At 43.2% G+C, this 24,841-nt stretch overlaps 1 protein-coding gene across 1 annotated transcript; it reads right to left on the reverse strand.

The window, feature by feature from the left end:
- Positions 1-24,149, reverse strand: RNASEH2C (ribonuclease H2 subunit C). Its single transcript, XM_075836883.1, has 4 exons — positions 23,880-24,149; positions 21,100-21,212; positions 20,858-20,977; positions 1-196 (listed from the first exon to the last, which is right to left on the reverse strand). Exons 1-4 carry the CDS (start codon positions 24,037-24,039, stop codon positions 176-178), a joined length of 414 nt encoding a protein of 137 aa, XP_075692998.1. The 5' UTR covers positions 24,040-24,149; the 3' UTR covers positions 1-175.
- Between the last annotated feature and the right edge of the window lie 692 nt (positions 24,150-24,841).

A 24,841-nucleotide genomic window follows, 5' to 3' on the forward strand; every position in this document is an offset into this window, starting at 1 on the left:
TCAAAATATCCAGTTTTATTTATTCTTATTGAAATCACATTGTGGACAAAAACACATCACATTTAGAATGTGTTACATACAGAATGTGATGCAGACATTTGTAAAAAGTAATACTGTAGAGCTTTAACAATTTAGTATAACCTGGTTTTCTTCTACCAAACAGAACATTCCGCTTCTATTCAACTGGTGCATGAATCTGTAAATAAAAATACATCAGATTAGTAAATATATACAGGCTGATGTCAGTTCTATAAACCAAACATAATAAAGAAAGGGCTTTTCTGTAACGCTGCCATCTCTGGAACGTTTTAAAAAATGGGCAGCTTCTTACTACTGTTCACCTCCACCTGAACAAAAAAATGTTTTTTGTAATAGTATTACTGAAATCACTGTTCTCTTTGCACTTCTATACAAATTATGTACATACTGCTCAATTACAGTCCAGAGGACATTTCCCAGAGCCCTCTTTTAACCCCATAATGCACCTTGACGCAACCGTACGTCACGGTTTGCACTGCCATAAGACACCAAGTAGTACAGTTACGTCATGGTTTTGTTCTGTCACCATGTCAAAAGACACGGTGACAGAACAGTGATATCGGTTGTCACAGACAGTCACTATAATGCGGCGGGGGACCAATCACGGCGTGGCGCCACCCACGATCGCTATGATTGGTCAGTCAGTAGTGATTGACCAATCACAGCATCGGAGAATGGTTACCCAGCAGAAAGTGCCAGGAGCCAATTTATTAGCAGATCGGTACCGATCGGCTGCTTTGTCAGCAGGAGGCCTAACAATGGCTGCCAAGCACGGAAGCCTGTTAGCCCCGTCGTGAGGTGGGGCCTAAAAGGCTTCCGGTCACAAAAAGAAGCTGGTAGCGGGCTCAGAAGTTGAGCCTGCGCCATCAGCCATGGGTGTCAGCTGTTTGTTACAGACAACCTGCTGTAACGGCAGGGAACGGAGCTAGTTACGATCCCTGCCATTAACCCCTTAGATGCCACGATCAAAAGTGATCGCTGCATCTTAGTGGTTTGCAAACTATCGTAATTACGGTGGTTGCTATGGCAACCGGAGGCGCAACACCGGCCTCCTGGTCTGCCACGTATTAAAGTCCATTAGGCCACGCCCCCGGTGGCAGAGCCTAATAAACCTACTGCCAATGAATCACTGACAGCTCTAACGTGGGTGGTGCAATGTATTAGAATAAAGATCAGAGGTACAGGCCTTCAAATCCCCTAGTGGGACAAAAAAGTTAAAACAAAAACTGCCTTTTTTCCTAGAAGACTTATTATAGGAAATTAAACAGTTTAAAAAAAAAGTACAAATATTTGGCATCACAGTGTTCATAACGACCCAAACTATAAAATTATAATGTTAATTTTTCCCACACTATGAACACCGCAAGAAAAAAAAAAAAAACAAAATGCCAAAATCGCAATCTTTTGGTCCTCCCAAAACATAGAATAAAAAGTGAAAAAAACAATTCTGTGTACCCCAAAATGGTACCAATGAAAACTAGATTGCCCCACAAAAAAAGAAGCCTTCACACAGCTCTGTTGGCAAAAAATAAATAAAAGTTCTGGCTCTAACTATGACTAAACAAAATGTGCAGAGTGTGTTCCAAAAGGGAGATAAAATCATGCATCATTTATCAGTGCGACACTGGCCACATATCTGTGGATTATTTATTTACTGCATTATTATACCCACTTATGCCCTGATGTACATATGACCCCACATTATAAACTGAAATATCAGTAAAACCTCAAACAAAACTACCAAGCAAAATCTGTGCTCCAAAAGCCAAATGGCACTCCCTCCCTTCTGAACCCTACAGTGTGTCGAAACAGCAGTTTATGTCCACATATATGTTATTACCGCACCCGGGAGAACACGCTCAACAGTTTGAGGTATTTGTCTACAGTGGCACAACATATTGTGCACTAAAATCTAATTTTTTAATTTCCCGCCTTCTAAGATGGCCGCGGACTGGAAGTAGCCCGGCGTCATTTTCGGCGATGTGGCTACTGCCAGAGATGCGGCCGCGTCATAGCCGGCGAGTCGTCACTTCTGGCTACGCGGCCTCTGACGAGGATATTTACGGCGCTACCAACCTTATGAAGCTCCCGGCCCCTGTATGGATCTCGCAGCCCCCGTCCGAAGCCTGGACATCGGAATTCTGAACCCGCATGCTACCGGAATCCAGCCTAGGATTCCTAAGGTAGGTACTTTGGTTGGGAAGCTAAGGGACCTCTCGTTAGAGAGGTATTTAGCCTAGGCACATAGGGGGAATAGAAGGGAGAGTACACAGACCCCCCCCCCCGATCTTGCCCTCTGCTCCTGACCCTGTAGGGACAGGAAGAACACTGGCAAGCAGGTGGTGGGAGGGGCCTTTTAACCTGTGTCTTCCTGCCCCTATAGAGGTCAATAGGGCAACCTCCTGTGGGCAGCTGCTCCCGTGGTGCGGTCATGAGGGATGTACTGGAAAAATGCCAATTTTCACTTTGCACCATCCGCTGCACATTAATTTCTAAGGAATAAAAAACATCTGTGGGGTCAAAATCCTCACTACACCCCTTAAAATGCCTTAAAGGAGCTGTCTCATGAGGGACATTTATGACATATCCACAGGATGTGTCAAATGTCAGATCCCACACCAATCTCTAGAACGGAGCCCCCTAAAGCCCGTTCTGTCTTTTTGTGCTCACGCTGCATCATGGTCACTTACTGATTACATGGTCGGGAGTTACGGAAACAGCGTAACTTGCTGAGCTACGGTGTTTTCATAACTCCCATAGAACTGAACAGTAGTTACAGAAACAATGTAGGTCGCGTGCTACACTGCTTCCGTAACTGCCATTCACTATGGGATTTCCAGAAACAATGTAGCTCAGTGAGTTACGCTGTTACTGTACTTCCGTGAGGCAGCGTGCGCACAAAAAATCTACAACAGGGTTTAGGGGGCCCCGTTCTAGAGATAGGTGCGGGTGCCAGAGGTGGAACTTGCATCTGACATTTATGGCATATTCTGTGGATATGTCATAAATGTCCCATATGGGAAAACCACTTTAAGGGGTGTAGTTTCCAAAATAGGGGTCAATACTAAGGAGTTTCTTTTACTATTTGACCTGAGAGCCCTGCAATTGTGGGCCAATGCTGTGAAAATCACCAATATAGGCCTCAAATGCGCATGGTGCTCTTTCACTCTTAGACCCTGTCATATGTCCAGGCAATTGATAAATGCACTGAGGGGTGTAGTTTTTAAAATGGGGTCACTTCTTGGGGGCTTCCACTGCACTCTGATACCTCATGGGTTTTGCAATTGAAACATGACTCCCAACATGAATCCAGCAAAATCTGCATGCCGAATAGCGCTCCTGCCTTTCTGAGCCATGGCATGTGTCCAAACAACAGTTTATGACCACACGTAGGGTATTGCCGTACTCAAAAGAAATTGCTTTACAAATGTTGGGGAGCTTTTTCTTCTTTGTCCTCTGTGAAAATGAAAAAAAAATGCAACGTTTTAGTGGAATTTTTTTTTATATATATTTTTCACGGCCTAATTCCACTAAATTCAGCAAAACAAAAATCAGATAGGATTGCGTACATGTGCGCATACGTGGATATATATGGGTCTGTATGTGTACATGTGTCTGTGGTGTATACATGTGCCTGTTTGTCTATGTATTTGCCTCTATATATTTGTATATGTTCCAGTATGTGCATAAAGATATGTGCCTGTATGTGTATATATTTGCCAGTATGTCTAAATATATGCCTTTATGTATGTACAGTATAGATGTGGTTAATTTTTGGTTTGTGGGGGGCAGCAATATTACAAAAAAAAAAGTCCTGCACTGGGAGCCATCCAACCTAGGCCGGCCCTGCTTAGACTCATAGTTTAAGTAGCTCTGCAGCCATTTCTGGACAGCGCTAAGGGGAACGGCAGATCCACGGCAGTGGCGGATCATCATTAGGGCGTCATCATGCCCAGTGGCGTCGCTAGCACCGGAGGGAGCCCCGGTGCCAGGACCGCACCTGTCAGGCGAGGTGAGCTTCGCTTCTACTTAGCAGCCGTGGTCTGTGCTGCTTTAGAAGCTCCCCCTCCAGCCCCCCTTCCCTGCTCTAAACATCTCTCCTCTGCTGCTAGCTGTCGGGACATGGGGGAGGGGAGACTGTCGGCAGGCTCTGTGCTGTGAGCAGGAGAAGAGCTGCAGTGAAGACATAAAAGGTAAGTGCATGTGTGTTTAATGTCCATATTCATGTAAGGTACTGTGCAGGTACTGTGCGCGTACTGTGCCCGCTGTGCGCATAATGTGCCCGCTGTGCGCATAATGTGCCCGCTGTGCGCATAATGTGCCCGCTGTGCGCAAAATGTGCCCGCTGTGCGCAAAATGTGCCCGCTGTGCGCATAATGTGCGTACTTTGTGTACTAGTGTTTAGGTAGTGTTAGCAATAGTTACGGCGCGGCAGGGTGGTGGTGGAGAAGGTGGGCCCAAGTTTGGGTAACAGCCCAGGGCCCATGGTCTTCTTAATCCGCCACTGATCCACGGCACAACTGGAGGGCACCAGGTAAAGTATGTATTATTTTACCAGGTTGTATATCCTGGGACCAGAGAGTCGCTTCAATTGTATCCGCGTCCTTAGGACGCGAATACAATTGAAAGCGCAGGGGAGGCAGGGGATCCATCACTTTACTTCCTTGCCATTCTGCACTTTTTTTGTGATGCAGGCAGCTCGATAATGTAATCACGCTATCTGGCATCGTTCCACTGGATCAAGCCCGATCAGAAAAGACCAGGCCTGCAGCATTAACGACAAACGTAAATGGTGATCCTGGGCTGACGCTAGTAAATCCTATCGTGGGGACTCGATTGTATCAAAAGGAGTCCAGAACTAGGTTCATAGTGGCGCATGCACCAGAGATGCACGAAAATTCTGGCACGTCACGTGTGATCTTGCACCACTTACAAGGCTCAGTAAACTATGCAGTGACAGCTCTAAGCGGTCATTGTTTAGTTTAAATCACGTGAAGGACTGTTACCTAAATTCATTGTCGTACTTTTATGAACGGAGGCAACCTGGGACCACATGATGGAAATTAACCAATGACTGCTTAGAGAGGTCACTGCTTAGTTAACGGTCACGGACCCAGGAGGGTTAAAGAGGCTCTGTCACCAGATTTTGCAACCCCTAAACGAGCATTTTTGGCCAAGTTATGACCATTTTTGTATTTATGCAAATGAGGCTTGCAAAAGTACAACTGGGCGTGTTTACAGTAAAAGTACAACTGGGCGTGTATTATGTGCGTACATCGGGGCGTTTTTACTTCTTTCACTAGCTGAGCGTTAGGAATGTGAGTGTATGATGCTGACGAATCAGCATCATCCACTTCTGTTCGTTAACACCCAGCTTCTGGCAGTGCAGACACACAGCGTGTTCTCGAGAGATCACGCTGTGATGTCACTCACTTCCTGCCCCATGTCCTGCATCGTGTCGGCCACATCGGCACCAGAGGCTACAGTTGATTCTGCAGCAGCATCAGCGTTTGCAGGTAAGTAGCTACATCGACTTACCTGCAAAAGCCGATGCTGCTACAGAATCAACTGTAGCCTCTGGTGCCGATGTGTCCTCGCTCGTCCGACACGATGCAGGACCTGGGGCAGGAAGTGAGTGACGTCACAGCGTGATCTCTCGAGAACACGGCTGTGTCTGCACTGCCAGAAGCTGGGCGTTCTGAAGAGAAGTGGATGATACTTCTCGTCAGAACGCCCAGCTAGTAAAAGAAGTAAACACGCCCAGATGTAACACACATAATACACGCCCAGTTGGACTTTTACTTTAAACACGCCCAGTTGGACTTTAGCAAGCCTCATTTGCATAAATACAAAAATGGTCATAACTTGGCCCAAAATGCTCGTTTTTTAAAAATAAAAACGTTACTGTAATCTACATTGCAGCGCCTATCTGCTGCAATAGCAGATAGGGGTTGCAAAATCTGGTGACAGAGCCTCTTTAAGTATGATAATGGTTTTGGGGTTTTTTCATTTCGGTTGTTGGACTAATTCGGATTTGAGGACTAATTCGGATTTGAGGACTACTTCGATCACAGCGTTTTTATTTTCAATAAAATAGTTAAAGGTTGTGTGGCGGGTTTTATTTCAATAAAATATTTTTTATGTGTTGGTCCTCTTTTTTTTTTTTTTTTTTAATTATTACTACTGCCGTAGTAATGGCCGCTGTCTGATAGACAGCATCCATTACTAAGGTGGGACTTAGTGTTAGCAGGTGAAAAGGCTAACACCAACCCCCATTATTACCCTGGTACCCACCGCCAGCAGAGGTACCAAGAAGAGACTGGTACGATCCAGTAGCCGACCATCTGGAGTGATGGTCGGTTAACTGGGGTGGCCGTAGGCTGTTATCATTTGGCTGGGAAAGCCCAAAAACCGTAAGCCTTCCCACCCTGGTAATGCTGGCCTGCTGCTATGTTGTATCTGGCAAGTTAATAAACTGTGAAGATAAAAATCTACTTTTCTTCTGAAAGAACATTGAATTTTTACAATGAATAATGGAGAAAAAGCAACCCAAATCTCCTGGCAATTACGGCAATACCCCATATGTGGTAATAAACTGCTGTTTGGACCCACAGCAGGGCTCATAAGAGAAGGAGCACCATTTGGAGCACAGATTTTGCTGGAATGGTTTTCAGGTGTCATGTCGTGTTTGCAGAGCTCCTGAGGTACCAATATAGTGACGTGACCCCATTTTGCAAACGGCACCCCTCAAAGAATTTATTTAGGGGTGTGATGACTTACGACCCCATCATTGTTTTTTTTGCTGAATTTAGTGGAAATCTGGCATGAAAAATAAAAGGTTCAATTTTTCACAAATGCGGCGTCATTTTGTTGGGCAGATTTTCAGACACAGCATGTAAGTGAAGGAAAGCACCTCAATATTTATTGGGGTATTTCTTCTGAGTTGAGAAATACCCCCAAAGTGATCTAAATATGTTGTCTGGACAAATAGTCCCTGGAAGCAAAAAAGCACCACAAGGATTTCGAGGCCTTATTTTTACTTGGATGATTTTTAGCCACAAGCATAGGCGTAATAAAATTGTGCATATCATACATATTTGTTATAGTATTAGGTATTAATTTAGGGGTATAATGAGGGTTTTTAGTTTTTTTTTTTGTTTTTTTTTTTTTAGAGTGTCCAATTGTAAAAATGGGTAAAAGACCAGAATGATAGAGAGGGAGGTTTCAAAAGTATACATTTTTTAATCCAGTGAGGTGTGGAAGATGCAGAAGCAGTTCTCCATACCGAGTCTGGGTTTTGATGGACAGGTGTCGCACTGATACAATATCCTTATGAATACCCCTTTTTGCACAGAGACTGCACCTTTTTTGTGCCCTGCGTTTTTTTGGTGTTGCAGGCACTTCACTTGGAAAGTGCTGTCGTTGAACGATACGGCAAGAACTACTTGAAGCAGCAGAAGTTTTCTCCACCTCATCTACAAGCAGAAGAAATGTAATAATTTTTTTTCTTGGTACTCCAAGTCGGTACCCGGGTGGCCATCTTTACGGAAAATTAAAGATGAATTGTTCAGTGCAGTTTGTATGAGATACACTGCCAACTTTTTGTACAAAATTAAGCTTTTTCACATGTCTCTATACGGTTTAAACACCTGGTTACAGGTCAAGCCCCCCCCCCCCTAATGAATTTATTATAGGTCTTGAATGCATAAAGGCCTCATCGTGGATGTTGTGAATCCAGGTGTGGGGACAGGGGGTGCAGCTGGCATGACGAACAAGATGTCAGCATGCATACATCTTTTTTTATCCCAGTATTTCAGACACAGGATCCCATCCTGCAGCAATGCCCTGTTTTCACCAATTTGCAGGAAGGACAACTTGCAGATCGATGAGGGTCTTTGGAAGATGCCACAGTTTTTTTTCGGACCATCACACACACCACTGTTATTTTGTCTTTTAGACATTTGAACCCGGGTACACTTGTGTACCAGTTGTCCAAGTACAAGTTGTACCCCTGATCTAACAGTGGGTGCAGGAGTTTCCACAGTATCTTCCCACTGGTTGTTATGCAGGGTGCAGTCTGGTGGCTATATTGTCCTGTTCTTCCCCTCATAGATCCGGAAAGCATGTGTGTATGCGGTCTCAGACTCACACAGCTTGTAGACCTTTATCCCGTACCTGGCACGCTTATTGGGCAAAAATTGCAAAACTTCAGCATGCCCTTGAAGTGCCCAGGGATTCATCAACTGAAATCTGTTTGTCGGGGGGTGTAATTTTAGAACATTTTTGGGAGAAAATGCTCATGTTTGTGCAGAGCCACCAATGGAGAGATGACTTCACGGTCTCGGAAATTTGAATTCAAGGAGTCCTGTTTTCGATCCCACTGGGACAGGATCAGTTTCTGTAAGGGTCTGGAGTGAAATTGACTCCATGGAATAGATTGGATGCAAGACGTCATTCCCAAAATCCGCATTCCTTCCCTTATGGAACAGGCGCTTTTCCCCCAAAATGTCCTCACTTCTGTCAGTAGAAGTATTTGTTTCTCTCTTGGGAGGAAGGAATGTTGAAGGGAGAAGTCTAGTAGCACTCCTAAGACGACCTTCTGTTTTTGGGGAGGAAGACTTGACTTTTTGAAGTTCATTATCCATCCCAATTCCTGTAGTAGGGAAAGAACCTGTGACCGATGACTGTTTAAGATAGACGGAGTATCTGCTGTCAACAGGACGTCATCTAGATATGGGATAATTACTATGCCCTGACTTCTTACGAATGCCATAATCTCTGCCATAATTTTTGTAAAAATTCTGGGGGCGGAGGAAATGCCGAAAGGGAGGCAGACAAACTGGAAGTGGAGAATGGAAGGACCGTTCTGAATCCCGAATCTGAGGAATCTCTGGTAAGTGGGGTGGATAGGAACGTGATAATACGCATCCTTTAAAATCGATCGTACACATTGATGCCTCTTCCTTTATTAGAGAAATAGTCGATCTGATAGACTCCATCTTGAATTTTCTATATTTACCCATTTGTTCAGGATCTTCAGGTTGATTATTGTCCTGTAAGAACCGTTTGGTTTCTTGACTAAGAAGATCTTTGAATAGTGGCCCTTGAATTTTTCGTTGTGGGGAACTGGAGTAATTGCTCTCAATTTGAGTAGTTTCTGGACATCCCGGATAAGGATCTGATGAAGGTCTTTTGCTTGGTACTGGGTTATTAGAAATTTCTCTGGAGGAATGAAGGAGAATTCTATTTTGTACCCTTCCTCTATAATCTTTAGAACCCAGGGGTTCTGGATTATTCCGGTCCATTTGGAATAAAATTGTAGGAGTCTTCCCCCCCACACTCTTGGCGTAATTGCTTTGAGGGCTGAAATTAGTTATTGGGTTTTAGGAGATATCCTCAACCACTTCTTCCTTTGGGGTAACTCCAGCGACCGGACTTCCCTTTCCCGCTGTAGTTCTGTAAGGTTGGCTCCCTCTGTTGGTGAAACCTCCGAAACTGAGGGGGTTTTTTGGTTTCTCTTCTGGAAACCCCTTTTTCCTATCTGCTGCATTCTCCAGCATGTTATCCTGGAGAGGACCGAACATCAGAGAACCTGTAGACAGGATAGAACACAACTTGTTCTTGGACTTCGTATCTCCTGACCACATCTTGAGCCATAATGCTCTTCTAACAGCATTTGAGAGAGCCCCATTCCTCGCAGCAAATCGAATGAATTCCGCTGAAGCGTCTACCAAGAATTCGGTTGCCATCTTTAGTAAGGGTAGAGATTCTAATAGATCTGGTCGTGATGTCTTCATCATCAAATGGGTCTCCAGCTGGTTTAACCATATAAACATTGCTCTTGCTACCGATGTGGCCGCAATATTCGTAGAGATCAAAGCGGAGGAAGATTCCCAAGCTCTTTTCAGTAGCCCGTCTGCCTTTCGGTCCATGGCGACCTTCAACTGAGAGGAATCTTCAAATGGGATTGCGTTTTTTTTTTTAGCAACCCTGGCTACTGGGACATCTACTTTTGGGATCTCATCCCAAGGTTTAGTGTCTTCTGGATCAAAGAGAAGTCTGTTTTCAAATTCTCTTGAAATGGAGAGACTCTATTCCGAATCCTCCCATTCAGTTGTTACAATTCTCTTGAGATTTTCGTTTACCGGAAAAATCTGTGTTTTCTTTTCCGTTAGACCCCCAAACATCTCATCCTGGATGGTATGTGGTTGGTCTTCTTCGGGAATATCCATGGTTTCCCGTATTGCCTGGATTAAGGTATTAGACATCTCAGAAGAGAAGAAATTTTTTTTTCTCTTGAGTGGATGAAGTTGAAGGCAAGAGTTCCTCTCCTTCTAACTCACCCTCCGATAGGTAATAACACTCCTGCTCCGAGTCAGACCCCTGAGATGGAGGACAATATTTTTGATCCACTTCAATCCGTGTGAGGGAGTTTCTTGAGGAGGGGCGAGGGAGGCTACTGACTGACTCACTTCTTCACGAATCATAGCCCTAAGTAAATGTCGGTTGTTCCTCTTTTAGTACTTTTGCAATACAATTGTGACACAATTGTTTCCTATGTGACTCTGGAAATTTTTTCGCACAAGTCGCACATTTTTTAACCTTTTTTTTTTTTTTAACAGTTCTCTGAGAGGAATCTTTATCCTAGAGAAAACAGAAGGCAGGTAAAGTATGGTGTACTTACATAAGGAGTCATAACCCTTCCCCAAGGGTGAGACTCACGTGACCCTGGGACATATCCGGAATTCCGTCAAAACGAGGAAGTTCCATTCCGCAACAGGTAATAGCCAATGTAATATGCAATACACAAGATATAAATCCAAGTTAGAGGTATCAGCTCTAACTACATACCTGTGCGTGTGCCTTTAAATGCGGGCGTCTTGAATTTCCCGCCTTCCAAGATGGCCATGGACCGGAAGTAGCCCGACGTCATTTCCGGTCGCGGCTATTCGTTGAGGTGCGGCCGCGTCACAGCCGGCGACTGAGGCCTGCTATGCGGCGCAGCGAGGATGCTTTTGCCGGTGCTTCCAACCCTGTGGAGCTGCCGGTCCCCGCCTGGTCACGCGGCCAGGCCGAAGCCTGCTTGGGAATCCCGAACCGCCCCACACACTACCGGAAGCCTGCCTAGGATTCCTAAGGTAGGTGTTTCAGGTTGGGAGCTAAGGGACCTCTCGTTAGGCTTTAGGGGGAATAGAAGGGGGAGTGCACGGACTCCCCGATCTTGCCCCCTGCCTGAGATTTCTCCTGCAGCACCACAGGAGCAACGTCTCTCTGCTCCTGACCCTGTAGGGACAGGAAGAACACTGGCAAGTGGGAGGGGCCTTTTAACCTCTCTGTCTTCCTGTCCCTATAGAGATCAATAGGGCAACCTCCTCCTGTGGTGCTGTCATGAGGGATGTACTGGAAATATAGTTAAACACGGACAAGGTTTCCCAGTCCCCTTACTGAGAATTGGAATTGACCCCTCTGTACTACGGAACGGGTAGGGGGGTTAATTACACCAGAGGAATTTATATCAGCTCTTGGGTGATTAAGGAAATGCTTTCCTGTTTTTATAAATCAGTATTTTATATTTTGGAGCATCTTACATACCCTGTGAACCGAACTAAGGGATTTTATATATAATAACTTCCATTATTTGCATGCTGCATCAACACGGGGAGATTGAACAACTTCATTTACTGCTCTTGTAACAAGAAGGGAAAAACTATTTCTCAATTTCACATGGTACTCTTTCACTCCTGAGCCCTGTCGAATGTCCAGGCAAAAGATTAGGGTCACATGTAGGGTGTTTCTACAACTGGGAAACACAGCATAAGGGTATGTTTACATGTTTAACCCCTTCCCCCTTTAGCCACTTTTGACCTTCCTGACAGAGCCTCATTTTTCAAATCTGACAGGTTTCACTTTATGTGGTAATAACGTCGGAATGCTTTTACCTATCCAAGCGATTCTGAGATTGCTTTCCCGTGACACATTGGACTTTATGTTACTGGCAAAATTTGCTCGATATGTTCAGTATTTAATTGTGAAAACAGCAAAATGTAGCAAAAAATTGCAAAAATTAGCATTTTTCTCAACTTAAATGTATCTGCTTGTAAGATAGGCAGTTATACCACACAAAATTGTTGCTAACTAACATCCCCCATATGTCTACTTTAGATTGGCATCGTTTTTTGAACATCCTTTTATTTCTATAGGACATTACAAGGCTTTGAACTTTAGCAACAATTTCGCACATTTTCAAGAAAATTTCAAAAGGCTATTTTTACAGGGGCCAGTTCAGATGTGAAGTGGCTTTGAGGGCCAAAAAAAGTCACCCCATTTTAAAAACTTCACCCCTCAAAGTATTGAAAACAGCATTTAGAAAAATTCTTAACCCTTTAGACTTTTCACAGGAATTAAAGAGGCTCTGTCACCACATTATAAGTGCCCTATCTCCTACATAAGGAGATGGGCACTGTAATGTAGGTGACAGTAATGCTTTTTATTTAAAAAAACAATCTTTTTTCACAACGTTAGGAGCGATTTTGGTTTATGCTAATGAGCTTTCTTAATGCCCAAGTGGGCGTACTTTTACTTTCGACCAAGTGGGCGTTGTACAGAGGAGTGCATGACGCTGACCAATCGGCATCATGCACTCCTCTCCATTCATTTACACTGCACTAGCGATATAGTTATATCACTATGTGCAGCTACATACACAAGCCCTAACATTACTACAGTGTCCTGATAATGAATACACATGACCATCCAGCCTGGACGTCATGTGTACTCAGAATCCTGACACTTCTGAATCTTTTTTGTGAGATTCCGGCAAGTGAAACCAAATCTCGCGAGATTACGGAGCTAAACGAGATTTGGTTTCACTTGCCGGAAGTGTCAGGATTCTGAGTACACATGACGTCCAGGCTGGATGGTCATGTGTATTCATTATCAGGACACTGTAGTAATGTTAGGGCTTGTGTATGTAGCTGCACATAGTGATATAACTATATCGCTAGTGCAGTGTAAATGAATGGAGAGGAGTGCATGATGCCGATTGGTCAGCGTCATGCACTCCTCTGTACAACGCCCACTTGGTCGAAAGTAAAAGTACGCCCACTTGGGCATTAAGAAAGCTCATTAGCATAAACCAAAATCGCTCCTAACGTTGTGAAAAAAGATCGTTTTTTTAAATAAAAAGCATTACTGTCACCTACATTACAGCGCCCATCTCCTTATGTAGGAGACAGGGCACTTATAATGTGGTGACAGAGCCTCTTTAAAGCAAAGTAAAGGTGAAATTGACAAATTTCTAATTTTTTTGCCAAAATTAATTTTAATCCAATTTTCTTTATAACACAGAAAGTTTTACCAGAGAAATGCAACTCAATATTTATTGCCCAGGTTCTGCAGTTTTAGGAAATATCCCACATGTGGCCCTAGCGTGTTACTGGACTGAAGCACCGGCCTCAGAAGCAAAGGAGCACCTAGTGGATTTTGGGGCCTTATTTTTATTACAATATATTTTAGGCACCAGGTCAGGTTTGAAGGGCTCTTGCGGTGCAAAAACAGTGGAAATCCCCCAAAAGTGACCCCATTTGGGAAACTACACACCTCAAGGAAATTATCTAGGGGTATAGTGAGCACATGTTTTTTACAGAAATTATTGGAAGTAGGCCAATAATATTAAAATCTAAATTTTTTCAAAGAAAATGTAGGTTTAGATAATTTTTTCTCATTTCTACAAGGACTGAAGGAGAAAAAGAACTGCAAAATTTGTTAAAGCAATTTCTCCCGAGTAAAACAATACCCCACATGTGGTCATAAACGGCAGTTTGGATACACGGCAGGGATTCGAAGGGATGGAGCGCCATTTGGCTTTTGGAGTTCACATTTAGCAGGAATGTTTTGCGGAGGCCATGTCACATTTACAAAGCCCCTGAGGGGACAAAACAGTGACCCCATTTTGGAAACTACACCCATTGAGGAAATTATCTAGGGGTGTAGTGAGCGTTTTGACCCCATAGATGTTTCATAGAATTTATTAGAATTGGGCAGTGAAAATAAAAACAATGCTTTTTCTTCAATAAGACGTAGCTTTAGCGAAAAATTTTTCATTTTCTCAACAAATAAAGGAAAAAAAGAACTCAACATTTGTAAAGCAATTTCTCCCCAGTACGGCAATACCCCATATGTGGTCATAAACTGCTGTTTGGGCACACGGCAGGGCTCAGAATGGAAGGAGCGCCATTTGGAGTGCAGAATTTGCTGGATTGGTTTCTGGGTGCCTGTGGGACCAAAACAGTGGAAACCCCCCAGAAGTGACCCCATTTTGGAAACTACACCCCTCAATGCATTTACCTAGGGGTGTAGTAAGCATGTTAACCCTGCAGGTGTTTTGTAGATATTCGTGTGCACTCGATGTTGCAGAGTGAAAATGGGATTTTTTCCATAGATATGCCAATATGTGGCGCCCAGCATGTTTCACCATAACAAGACAGCTCTCTAATTATTATGCAGTGTTTCCCAGTTTTAGAACACCCTACATTTTGCAGGGCTCAGGAATGAAAGTGTACCATGCGAAATTGAGGCCTAATTTGGCAATTTACAAAGTATTGGTTCACAATTGCAGAGGCTCAGATGTGAAATAATAAAAAGAAACCCCTGAGAAGTGACCCCATTTGGAAACTGCACCCCTCAAGGCATTTATTAAGGGGTGTAGTGAGCATTTCACCCCACAGGTCTTTTCTATAAATGAATGCGCTGCGGATGGTGCAAATTAAAATTTTATATTTTTCCCTAGATATGCCATTTCAGTGGCAAATATAGCATGCTCAGCTTATGCCACTGGAGACACCCATCACAAAAATTGTTAAAAGGGTTCTCCAGAGTATGTCGATGCCATATATGTGGAAGGAAACTGCTGTTTGGGCCGCTGTAGGGTTCAGATGGGAGGGAACGCCATTTGGCTTTTGGAGAGCGCATATTGCTTGGTAGTAGATTTGTTTGAGTATTGCTGGTATTTCCGTTTATAGTGTGGGGCATATGTAAGCTGGGCAGAGTACATCAGGGGCATAGTCAGGAGGTATGATAATGGGGTAAAAAAAACAATAAAATGATCCATAGATGTGTGTTACGCTGTGAAGTAATCCTTTCTGCACAGGCCGGTGTCGCACTAATATATGGCGTCCTTTCTTATGTCCCTTTTGGTCCACACTCCGCATCTTTGCAGTTTGGGGAATTTTGCTAGGAAGTGTTGTCCTGGTATAATACGGGCACCGTCACTTCCAGTGGATATGTTTGGGCTCTCCCCTTCCTGGTTCCCTAATTTTAGGTCCTTGATAAAATCGCCTCTTGAAACAGAAGAAATGTTCCCTTCGGGTCGGCACAACTGCATATTTTTTATTTCCTGACTTATTGGAGCCATAACTAATTTTATTTTTTCATAGACGTATGAGGGCTTTTTTTTTTGCGAGCTGTAGTTATTATTCGTACCATTTTTGGGGACATGCGACTTTTTGTTCACCTTTTATCCTATTTTTTGGGAGGCCAGGTTAACAAAAAACCGCAATTCTGGCATAGTTTTTTTTATTTTTATATATATATATACAGCGTTCACCACGCGTTATAAATTACATGTTAACTTTATTCTGCGGGTCAGTACGATTCCGGCAATACCTAATTTATAGCACTTTGTTTTTTATGTTTTACAACTTTTTGCACAATAAAACTACTTTTGTAAAAAGAGTATATTTTTTCTGTCGCCAAGTTGTGAGAACCATAACTTTTTAATTTTGTCAACGAAGCTGTATTAGGGCTTGTTTTTTGCGAGACGAACTATAGTTTTTATAGGTACCATTTTTGGATATGTGCGACTTTTTGATCACTTTTTATTCCAATATTTGTAGGGCAAAGTGACCAAAAAAACCAAACTCTGGTATAGTTTTTTACGGGTTTTTTTTACGCTGTTCACCGCATGCAATAAATATAATATTTTGATACCTCAGGTTGTTACGGTCGCGGCGATACCAAATACGTATGGTTTATTATTTTTTTTCCAATAATAAAGGACTTGATAAGAGAAAAAGGGAGATTGTGTTTTCTTTTATTACTTAAAACTTTTATTTTTTTCACTTTTTTTATACTTTTTTTTCAAGTCCCACTAGGGGACTTGAAGGTCCAACTGTCTGATGTCTTTTTCTAATACATTGCACTACCTACATAGTGAAATGTATTAGATCTGTCAGTTATTCACTGACAGCAAGCCGATTAGGCTTTGCCTCCCGGCGGGGCCTAATCGACTTCCGTAATGGCAGAGCAGGAGGCCATTGTGTCTCCTGTTGCCATAGCAGCAGTAGCCAGTCCTGATTGCCTGTCAGGGCTGGCGATCTGCTAGAAACCGCTAAGATGCAGCTATCGCTTTCGATTGCTGCATCAAAGGGGTTAATGGCAGGGATTGGAGCTAGCTCCGGTTCCTGCCGTTACAAGTGGATGTCAGCTGTGACCGGCTTCGGTGCTAGGCAGACCGGGAGGCCAGTATTAGGCCTCCGGTCGCCATTGCAGCCACCGGAACCCCGGGAATTTCATTGCTGGGGTTCCGATGAGCTGCAAACACCTTAAGTGCTGCACTCGCGTTTGAGCGATGTACTTATGAGGTTAATGGCAGGGATCTAAGCGAATTTCGGTCCCCGCCATTACAGCCGGATGTCAGCTGTAAGATACAGCTGAGATCCGGCGATAATGGCACCACCTCAGCTTCTGAGCCGGTGCCAAACATTTGGCGTATGGGTACGGCAATTTGCGGTAAGTCATGGCTTTCCATGGCGTACCCATACGGCAAATGTCGGGAAGGGGTTAACAAAAAAACTCTGAAAATACGGAGCTGTTTAAGGGAAAACAGCTCCTGATTTTCAGGCGTTTAAGCAACTCGCGTTTTTTTACACCCGTTTTTAGAGCTGTTTTTCTATTGAGTCAAGGAAAAACTGATCCAAAAGTGACATGCACGGCCGCGTAAAAAGCGCCCCGTCGGAACAGAACGCCGTATTTCCCATTAAAATCATTGGGCAGATGTTTGTAGGCATTCTGCTTCCGATTTTCAAGCAATTTTTCAGGCCGTTTACGGCCCCAAAAACGGACGGAAATAGGCCGTGTGAACATACCATTAGAGAGCTGTCTTTTCATGGTGGCACAAGCTGGGCACCACATATTGGCATATCTATGGAAAACGTGCCCTTTTTACTCTGCAACATCGAGTGCACACTAATTTCTTGAAAACACTTGCGGGGTTAACATAATTACTACATGTCTAGGGGAATACCTTAAGGGATATAGTTCCCAAAATGGGCTCACTTCTGAGGGGTTTCCACTGTTTGGTTCCCACAGGGGCTTTGAAAATGCGACGTAGCACCCAGAAGCCAATCCAGCAAAATCTGCACTCCAAAAGCCACATGGCGCTCCTTCCCTTCTGAGCCCTGCCGTGTGCCCAAACAGCCGTTTATGACCACATATAGGGGAATTCCCTACTCGGTAGAAATTTCTTTAGAATGTTAGACATGTTGGGGTGCTTTTTCTCCTTTTGTTTGTTGAGAAAATGAAAAATTTTGAGCTAAAGCTACGTATTATTGGAATTTATTTTTTTATTTTCACTGCCCAATTCTAATAAAATCTATGAAACACCTGTGGGGGGTCAAAATGCTCACTACACCCCTAGATTAATCCCTCAGGGGGTGTAGTTTCGTAAAAGCAGTCACTTTTGGGTAGTTTCCACTGTACTGGTTAGGGATGTTACGATACCAGAATTTGATACCAGAATTTTGACTTACCGATACTTCGTTTAGTATTGCGATTTCGATACCAATTCGATACTTTGCCAACAGTAATAAAAAAAAGTCCTTCCGTTTTCTGATGTGAGGCGCATGGTGTGATGATGAATTTAACCTCCATGTGCCTCACACTAATAGTAATTAATCCCATCAGGTTTCTCAGTCATAATGGGTTAATGTGTAAGGTACATGATGGGGTTAATTACTATTAATGTGAGGAACATGGAGGTTAAATTCATCATCGCACCTCGTGCCTCACAATAAGTGATAGAAAGCAGTTATAAAATTTTTTTTATTTTTTACAGAGTACACATCATAAATGATGCAAAAAAAATCGTGCAGGTTATTACGCCCGTGCCAATACCTAATATGTGAATATTTTATGTATTGAGACTTATTTTAATGTTTATTGTAAAAAAGGTGTACATGTATTTTTTTATTTTATTTAACATTACTTTGTTTTTAATTTATTTTTAAACTTTAATGTACTGACATATCTATATGCCAGTACATTAGCCTGTGTACGGATAGTACACAGGCAGTTGTTAGGACATACCGAAGTATGCCCTAACAACAATAAATATGGTAGGACAGCCCTGGGGTCCTTCAATGGACCCTGGTGCTGTCTGCCCATATATGGTATGTCCCTCAATCGTGTCACAGGGATTCCTGTGACACGATCCAAGGGGCATCCCCCCTTCTCACTTCCTCTTGAACGCTGCAGTCAGCTTTGATTGCAACATTCAGGGGAATAGCAGCGGAGATGAGAGGTTTCTCTGATCTCCGCCGTTATAGAGCGGGGCTGCAGCTGCAGCCATTGCCCCGCTCCTGACAACAAGTGCGTGCGCGGTCAGCATGAGGAGATGCGGCCGGTGTTGCACTATAATAAGCGGCGGCGCAGGCACGGAGTACAGAACAGGGGGGTGTTTTGAAGTGCTTCCGCCATGTTCTGTCTTCAGTGCCGCCGCTCATTAGTGCAGCGCCGGCCGCATCAAATCATCCTGATGGCGCCGCACATGTCAGGTCTCAGGAGTGCGGCACTGACTGTATTACACAGCCGCAGCCCCGCTCTCATACATTCATGTGTTACTATACTGAGCTGTGCGGACGCACAGCTAAGTATCGAAATACATGAAATAACGGTATCGAAACGTTTGGGGATGCAGAGTATCGAAACAGTATCGAAGTTTTGATGCATCGTGCATCCCCAGTACTGGTACCTTAGGGGCTTTGCAAAAGCGACATTGACCCAAAAAAAAAAAAAAAACAGCAAAATTTGTACTCTAAAAGCCAATTGGCGCTCCTCTTCTGAGCCCTGCCGTGTGCCCAAACAGTTTATGACCACAAATGAGGTATTTCCATACTCCAGAGAAGTTGCTTTACAAATGTTGGGGGACTATTTATTCTTTATTCCTTGTGGACATTTGTTTTTGCTTTTTTTAGCTAAAACGACATCTTAGTAGAAACATTTTTTTTTTTCATTTTCACGTCCAAATTCTAATAAAATCTAGGAAACACCTGTGGTGTCAAAATGCTCGCTACACCCCTAGATGAATTCCTTGTGGGTGTAGTTCCTAAATGGGGTGTCTCCTTTGTTTTGGCATCACAAGACCTCTTCAAACCTGACATGGTGCCTAGTGTATTTTGGGGAGTTCTTATTACAATATATTTATATTGTAATAAAGAGGAGTCCCCAAAATCCTCTAGGTTCTCCTATGCCTCGGAGGTCTGTGTTTTAGTCAATTTGCACACTAGGGCCACATGTGGGATATTTCTAAAAACTGCAGAATCTGGGCAATAAATATTGAGTTGCGTTTCTCTGGTAAAACCGTCTGTGTTACAGAAAAGAATGGATTAAATGTGAATTTCGGCAAAAAAAATGAAATTTGTAAACTTCCCCTCTGCTTCCACTTTGCTTTAATAGTTGTGAAACGCATGAAGGGTTAAGAAACTTTCTAAATGCTGTTTTGAATACTTTGAGGGGTGCAGTTTTTAAAATGTGGTGATTTATGGGGGTTCGTATTGTATGGGCCGCTTTAAAGCCACTTCACAACTGAACTGGTCCCTGTAAAAATAGCCTTTTTAAATTTTCTTGAAATGTGAGAAATTTCTGCTAAAGTTCTAAGCCTTGTAACGTCCTAGAAAAATAAAAGGATATTCAAAAAACGATGCCAACAAAGTAGACACATGTGGGAAATGTTAATTAGCAACTATTTTATGTGGTATTACTATCTTTTTTACAAGCAGATACATTTAAAATTTGGAAAAATGCTAAATTTTGCAATTTTTTGCTAATTTTGGTGTTTTTCACAAATACTGAAAGTATCGTCCAAATCTTAAAGAACAATTTGTCACGAGAAAACAATCTCCGAATCACTTGGATAGGTAGAAGCATTCCGAAGTTATTACCACATAAAGGGACACGTCAGATTTGAAAAATAAGGCTCCGTCAGGAAGGTCAGAAGTAGCAGCAACGGGAAGAGGTTAAAGGAGTTTTTCATACTGACGACCTATCCATATTGACTTCATTTAGGATAAGAATACAGGCACACTTTTTTTGGTTTTGATTTACTGTTTGAACAGTGTAGTAGACTACACCATTTCATATACGTTTTTCTTACAATAGTACCCTACGAGCGACATATGGTAAAGTTAATGGAGATTTATTAAGACTAGCGCTTCATACACCAGTCTTATACTAAAGCGTGTCGAACTGAAATGAGCCAAATTTATTAAAAGGCACACGTCTTAATAAATTTGGTGCATCACAGGCAGTTCTAAAAGACAGAAAATGTAATCTATTCTTGCTTTGAGCTGGCTAAAATTTGCACCTTTTTCTGTCTTTAAAAAAATGCTAAACCTGTAGGAAATGTGCTTGTTCCTTTCCTCCAGTTAATCCCATCCACTTTTTCACAGGGATTTGCATCTTTTTTAATCCACAAAACTGGTGAAAAATACATTAATAAATTCCCCCAATGTTTTTGGAGACTACTAGAAGAAGGTGTTCTTACCGCAGAAGCGATTTTCGGCCATGCCAGTGACATTACTAACACATCATCTGCAGACGGGGCAATCTCCAAGTTCCACTGTGTGAATGATTGAAAGGTGGATCTGACATTTAAACAGCGATCCTGGAGAGGAAACAGTGGACATTACAGATTAACAGAATTAGAGTTCACACTGCAAAGTTATCTGAAATGCATGCGTGAATAGTAATGACGTGCTCTCTATACATAAATTGGTTGAATCTTACCTCTTCCTCAGAGCACGGTTTCGGATTTTCCTTCAAGACGATGCCCATAAAACCAGCTGGTAAAGAGACTTCCTGCCCTCTGAGCATCCTGCCTCTGAAGGACACTTCTTTTCCTAGTTAGAAATAGTAAAGTTCAAGACTACACATCAGTTTTCTGACCTCTCATCTCCAAGCCACATACATTTATTACAATCCTTATTTAGGCTTTTACTGCTCTGCTCAGACACTTACACACGGCCATTAGGCATGTTAGACTATTGGCGTGTTCACATGCGGCACATGTTGCATACATTTCTGTATCTGTCTCATTCATCTGAATAGGGCTGTTTCTGCAGCTTATGCATGGAAATAATAATGGCAGCTTGATAGCTGCTGGAGCAATACTACTAGCACCGTAGTGAAGACCAGCTACACTGAGATGTTTACCGTGTTGTGAGACGGGATGTACCATGTGAAGTCAAGCCTATAAGTATGTATTCCACACACAATTGGTAATCGATTTAACCCCCGTTGGCGACATCCGACGTACTATTACGGTGATGTCACTAAGGGGAAGTATGGAGCGCGCTCCATACTCAGCAAGTGACGGCGGTGTAATACAGCCGACACCTCACTCCAACGGGAGGAATCAAAGATCAGATTCTGCCTGTTTAACACCTGAAATGCCATGGTCAATCGTGACCGCAGCATTTAAAAATTGTTAGAATCAGGAGGACGCCCCCTCACGACACAATAGGCCACTGACGATTGTGGTCATGGAAGGGTCTAATAAAGGCCCCCAGGTCCGCCATCTTTGTACTCCTGTGAAGTACCTTCAACGGAGGCTGCCAGTATCACGATATACTGCAATACATTCGTTTTGACTAATAAAAAAAACAAAAAAAGTAAAAAAAAAAAAAAGTTAAAGGTTTATGGGTTTTTTTATGTTCCAAAAAAATAAAAAATTAAGAAGTATTACAAAGTAAAGAAAAAAAAAACAAAAAAAAACCCTTTACACAAAATCAATGTTTAAAAAAAACAAAAACACTAAAAATTGACATAACTGGTATCGCCACGTCCATAAAAGTCTGATAACAATATAGTGTTGTTTAAGATGCTCAGTGAGCGCCGTAAAAAGAAATATATATATATATATATATATAACGCAAATTGGTGTTATATATGGTGGTATCGCCATAATCATATCAACCTGTAGAATAAGGTGCACAGGTAGTTTTTACAGCCTGGACGCCTTAAAAACAATCCCCAACCCAAAAAAAAACATGGCGTAAGCTCTGTTTTTTTTTTCCCCATTTCACCCCACAACTAATTTTATTTCAGATTCCCAGTACATTACAATCAATGGTGCCATGAAAGACTACAACTTGTCCTGCAAAAAACAAGACCTCATATGGCTATGTCGACAAAAAAAGAAAGAGGTTATGGCTTTTGGAAGGCCGGGAGGAAAACGAATTGGTTTTCCAGTCAATACAAATTGATGGCCTATGGCGGACGGGGACGTTCCTTTCTTTTCACGCATTAAAAGGCCATTATTAAGACGAAGTCGACAGAGAAATGGAAGGTCATTTGTTTTACGCTTCCACTAACGTGAATAGAGACATAAACCCAAGCATATTACCGGGCGGCACAACAGTCTTTATAACGCACATTACCTGTCGGCACAACAGTCTTTATAACGCACATTACCGGGCGGCACAACAGTCTTTATAACGCACATTACCGGGCGGCACAACAGTCTTTATAACGCACATTACCGGGCGGCACAACAGTCTTTATAATGCTTATTACCGGGCGGCACAACAGTCTTTATAATGCATATTACCGGGCGGCACAACAGTCTTTATAATGAATATTACCGGGCGGCACAACAGTCTTTATAATGAATATTACCGGGCGGCACAACAGTCTTTATAACGCACATTACCTGTCGGCACAACAGTCTTTATAACGCACATTACCTGTCGGCACAACAGTCTTTATAACGCACATTACCGGGCGGCACAACAGTCTTTATAACGCACATTACCGGGCGGCACAACAGTCTTTATAACGCACATTACCGGGCGGCACAACAGTCTTTATAATGCTTATTACCGGGCGGCACAACAGTCTTTATAATGCATATTACCGGGCGGCACAACAGTCTTTATAACGCATATTACCGGGCGGCACAACAGTCTTTATAACGCACATTACCGGGCGGCACAACAGTCTTTATAACGCACATTACCGGGCGGCACAACAGTCTTTATAACGCACATTACCGGGCGGCACAACAGTCTTTATAACGCACATTACCGGGCGGCACAACAGTCTTTATAACGCACATTACCGGGCGGCACAACAGTCTTTATAACGAATATTACCGGGCGGCACAACAGTCTTTATAACGCACATTACCGGGCGGCACAACAGTCTTTATAACGCACATTACCGGGCGGCACAACAGTCTTTATAACGCACATTACCGGGCGGCACAACAGTCTTTATAACGCACATTACCGGGCGGCACAACAGTCTTTATAACGCACATTACCTGGCGGCACAACAGTCTTTATAATGCATATTACCGGGCGGCACAACAGTCTTTATAATGAATATTACCGGGCGGCACAACAGTCTTTATAATGTCTCTGTGTAACTAGGACATTTCACCGTAAAACACTGTTGCTCATGCGCTCTACATCACCACACGCCCACTGTCCTAGAACAACATAAAATCTAAAGCATAAAACCGCACACCCAGAAGGGATATTGAAAAACAGCGGTAAAGAACTCACCTCCAGGCTCCTCTCTCACTGCAGGGCTAAAATATTCGCCGACTTTGGCAGTCCCTTGACTCTGTATTTGACACGGCAAGAGGTGTAAAGGCTCCCGGGCAGGAGAGCGCAGCCCACCCAGCTCGAGCCGGGTAAAAGGTGTAGGGTGGCCGTCTGTCATATCTGGGAAAGACGCACACTACTACTCACAAACATCACATCTGCCTCACGGAGCACGCTCCCGCCAATGAATAGCATACCGGAAATGACACAGAAGCCTGTAGTTCTTTAGAGTACAGCGTTCACACTACAGAGTATGGTATAAATTCAAATAATTACTAAATTAAATAATGTATTGCAACAATACAGTAGGAATATTTCATACATCTCTAATAAAAAACAACAACCAGTAGAATAATTTTTTTTTGTTAGAAGTGGGGCCCGAACCCACGTCTTTCAAAAGAAACTGCGTCCACGAAGGCAGCGCATTTGACCGCCCGGCCATACCGATAACAAACGCAAGCGCAGCACATGTATTTGTGATAAGTGAGTAATGTGCCCAATCTGTTTTTTTTTTTTGTCTTTCTGCTTTATTGTTTATTTTAGGCTTTCTGCTTTATTATTTACATCCAGAGCTTGTTTACATGCACATAGAGGCATTACCCATGTACACAGTCATGGCCGCCATCAAGGCAGTACATTTGACACCCCCGTCAGGGGTCCGGGCTAAACAGGGGTCCACCCAGGGCCAGCGTTATCACCTGGCAAACCGGGGAAAGTGCCGGGACCCACTACTCTTTGAGGGGACCACTCGGCCGCCGGGTGCTAACGATGTCGTCATGGCTCCTCTGGGAGTGGAATCCCCGGCCAGAGCGTTGCCGACGCTCTTGCCGGGGATTCTTCTCCTAGAGGGAGCCCCTGTCTGGGAGCGGAATCCTCCCTCCCTGGTAGTGCCACACAGCCCCGCCCTCCCCGTAGGTATC

The sequence above is a fragment of the Rhinoderma darwinii genome, chromosome 9 (genome assembly GCF_050947455.1).
Source record: "Rhinoderma darwinii isolate aRhiDar2 chromosome 9, aRhiDar2.hap1, whole genome shotgun sequence".
Classification (NCBI taxonomy): domain Eukaryota; kingdom Metazoa; phylum Chordata; class Amphibia; order Anura; family Rhinodermatidae; genus Rhinoderma; species Rhinoderma darwinii.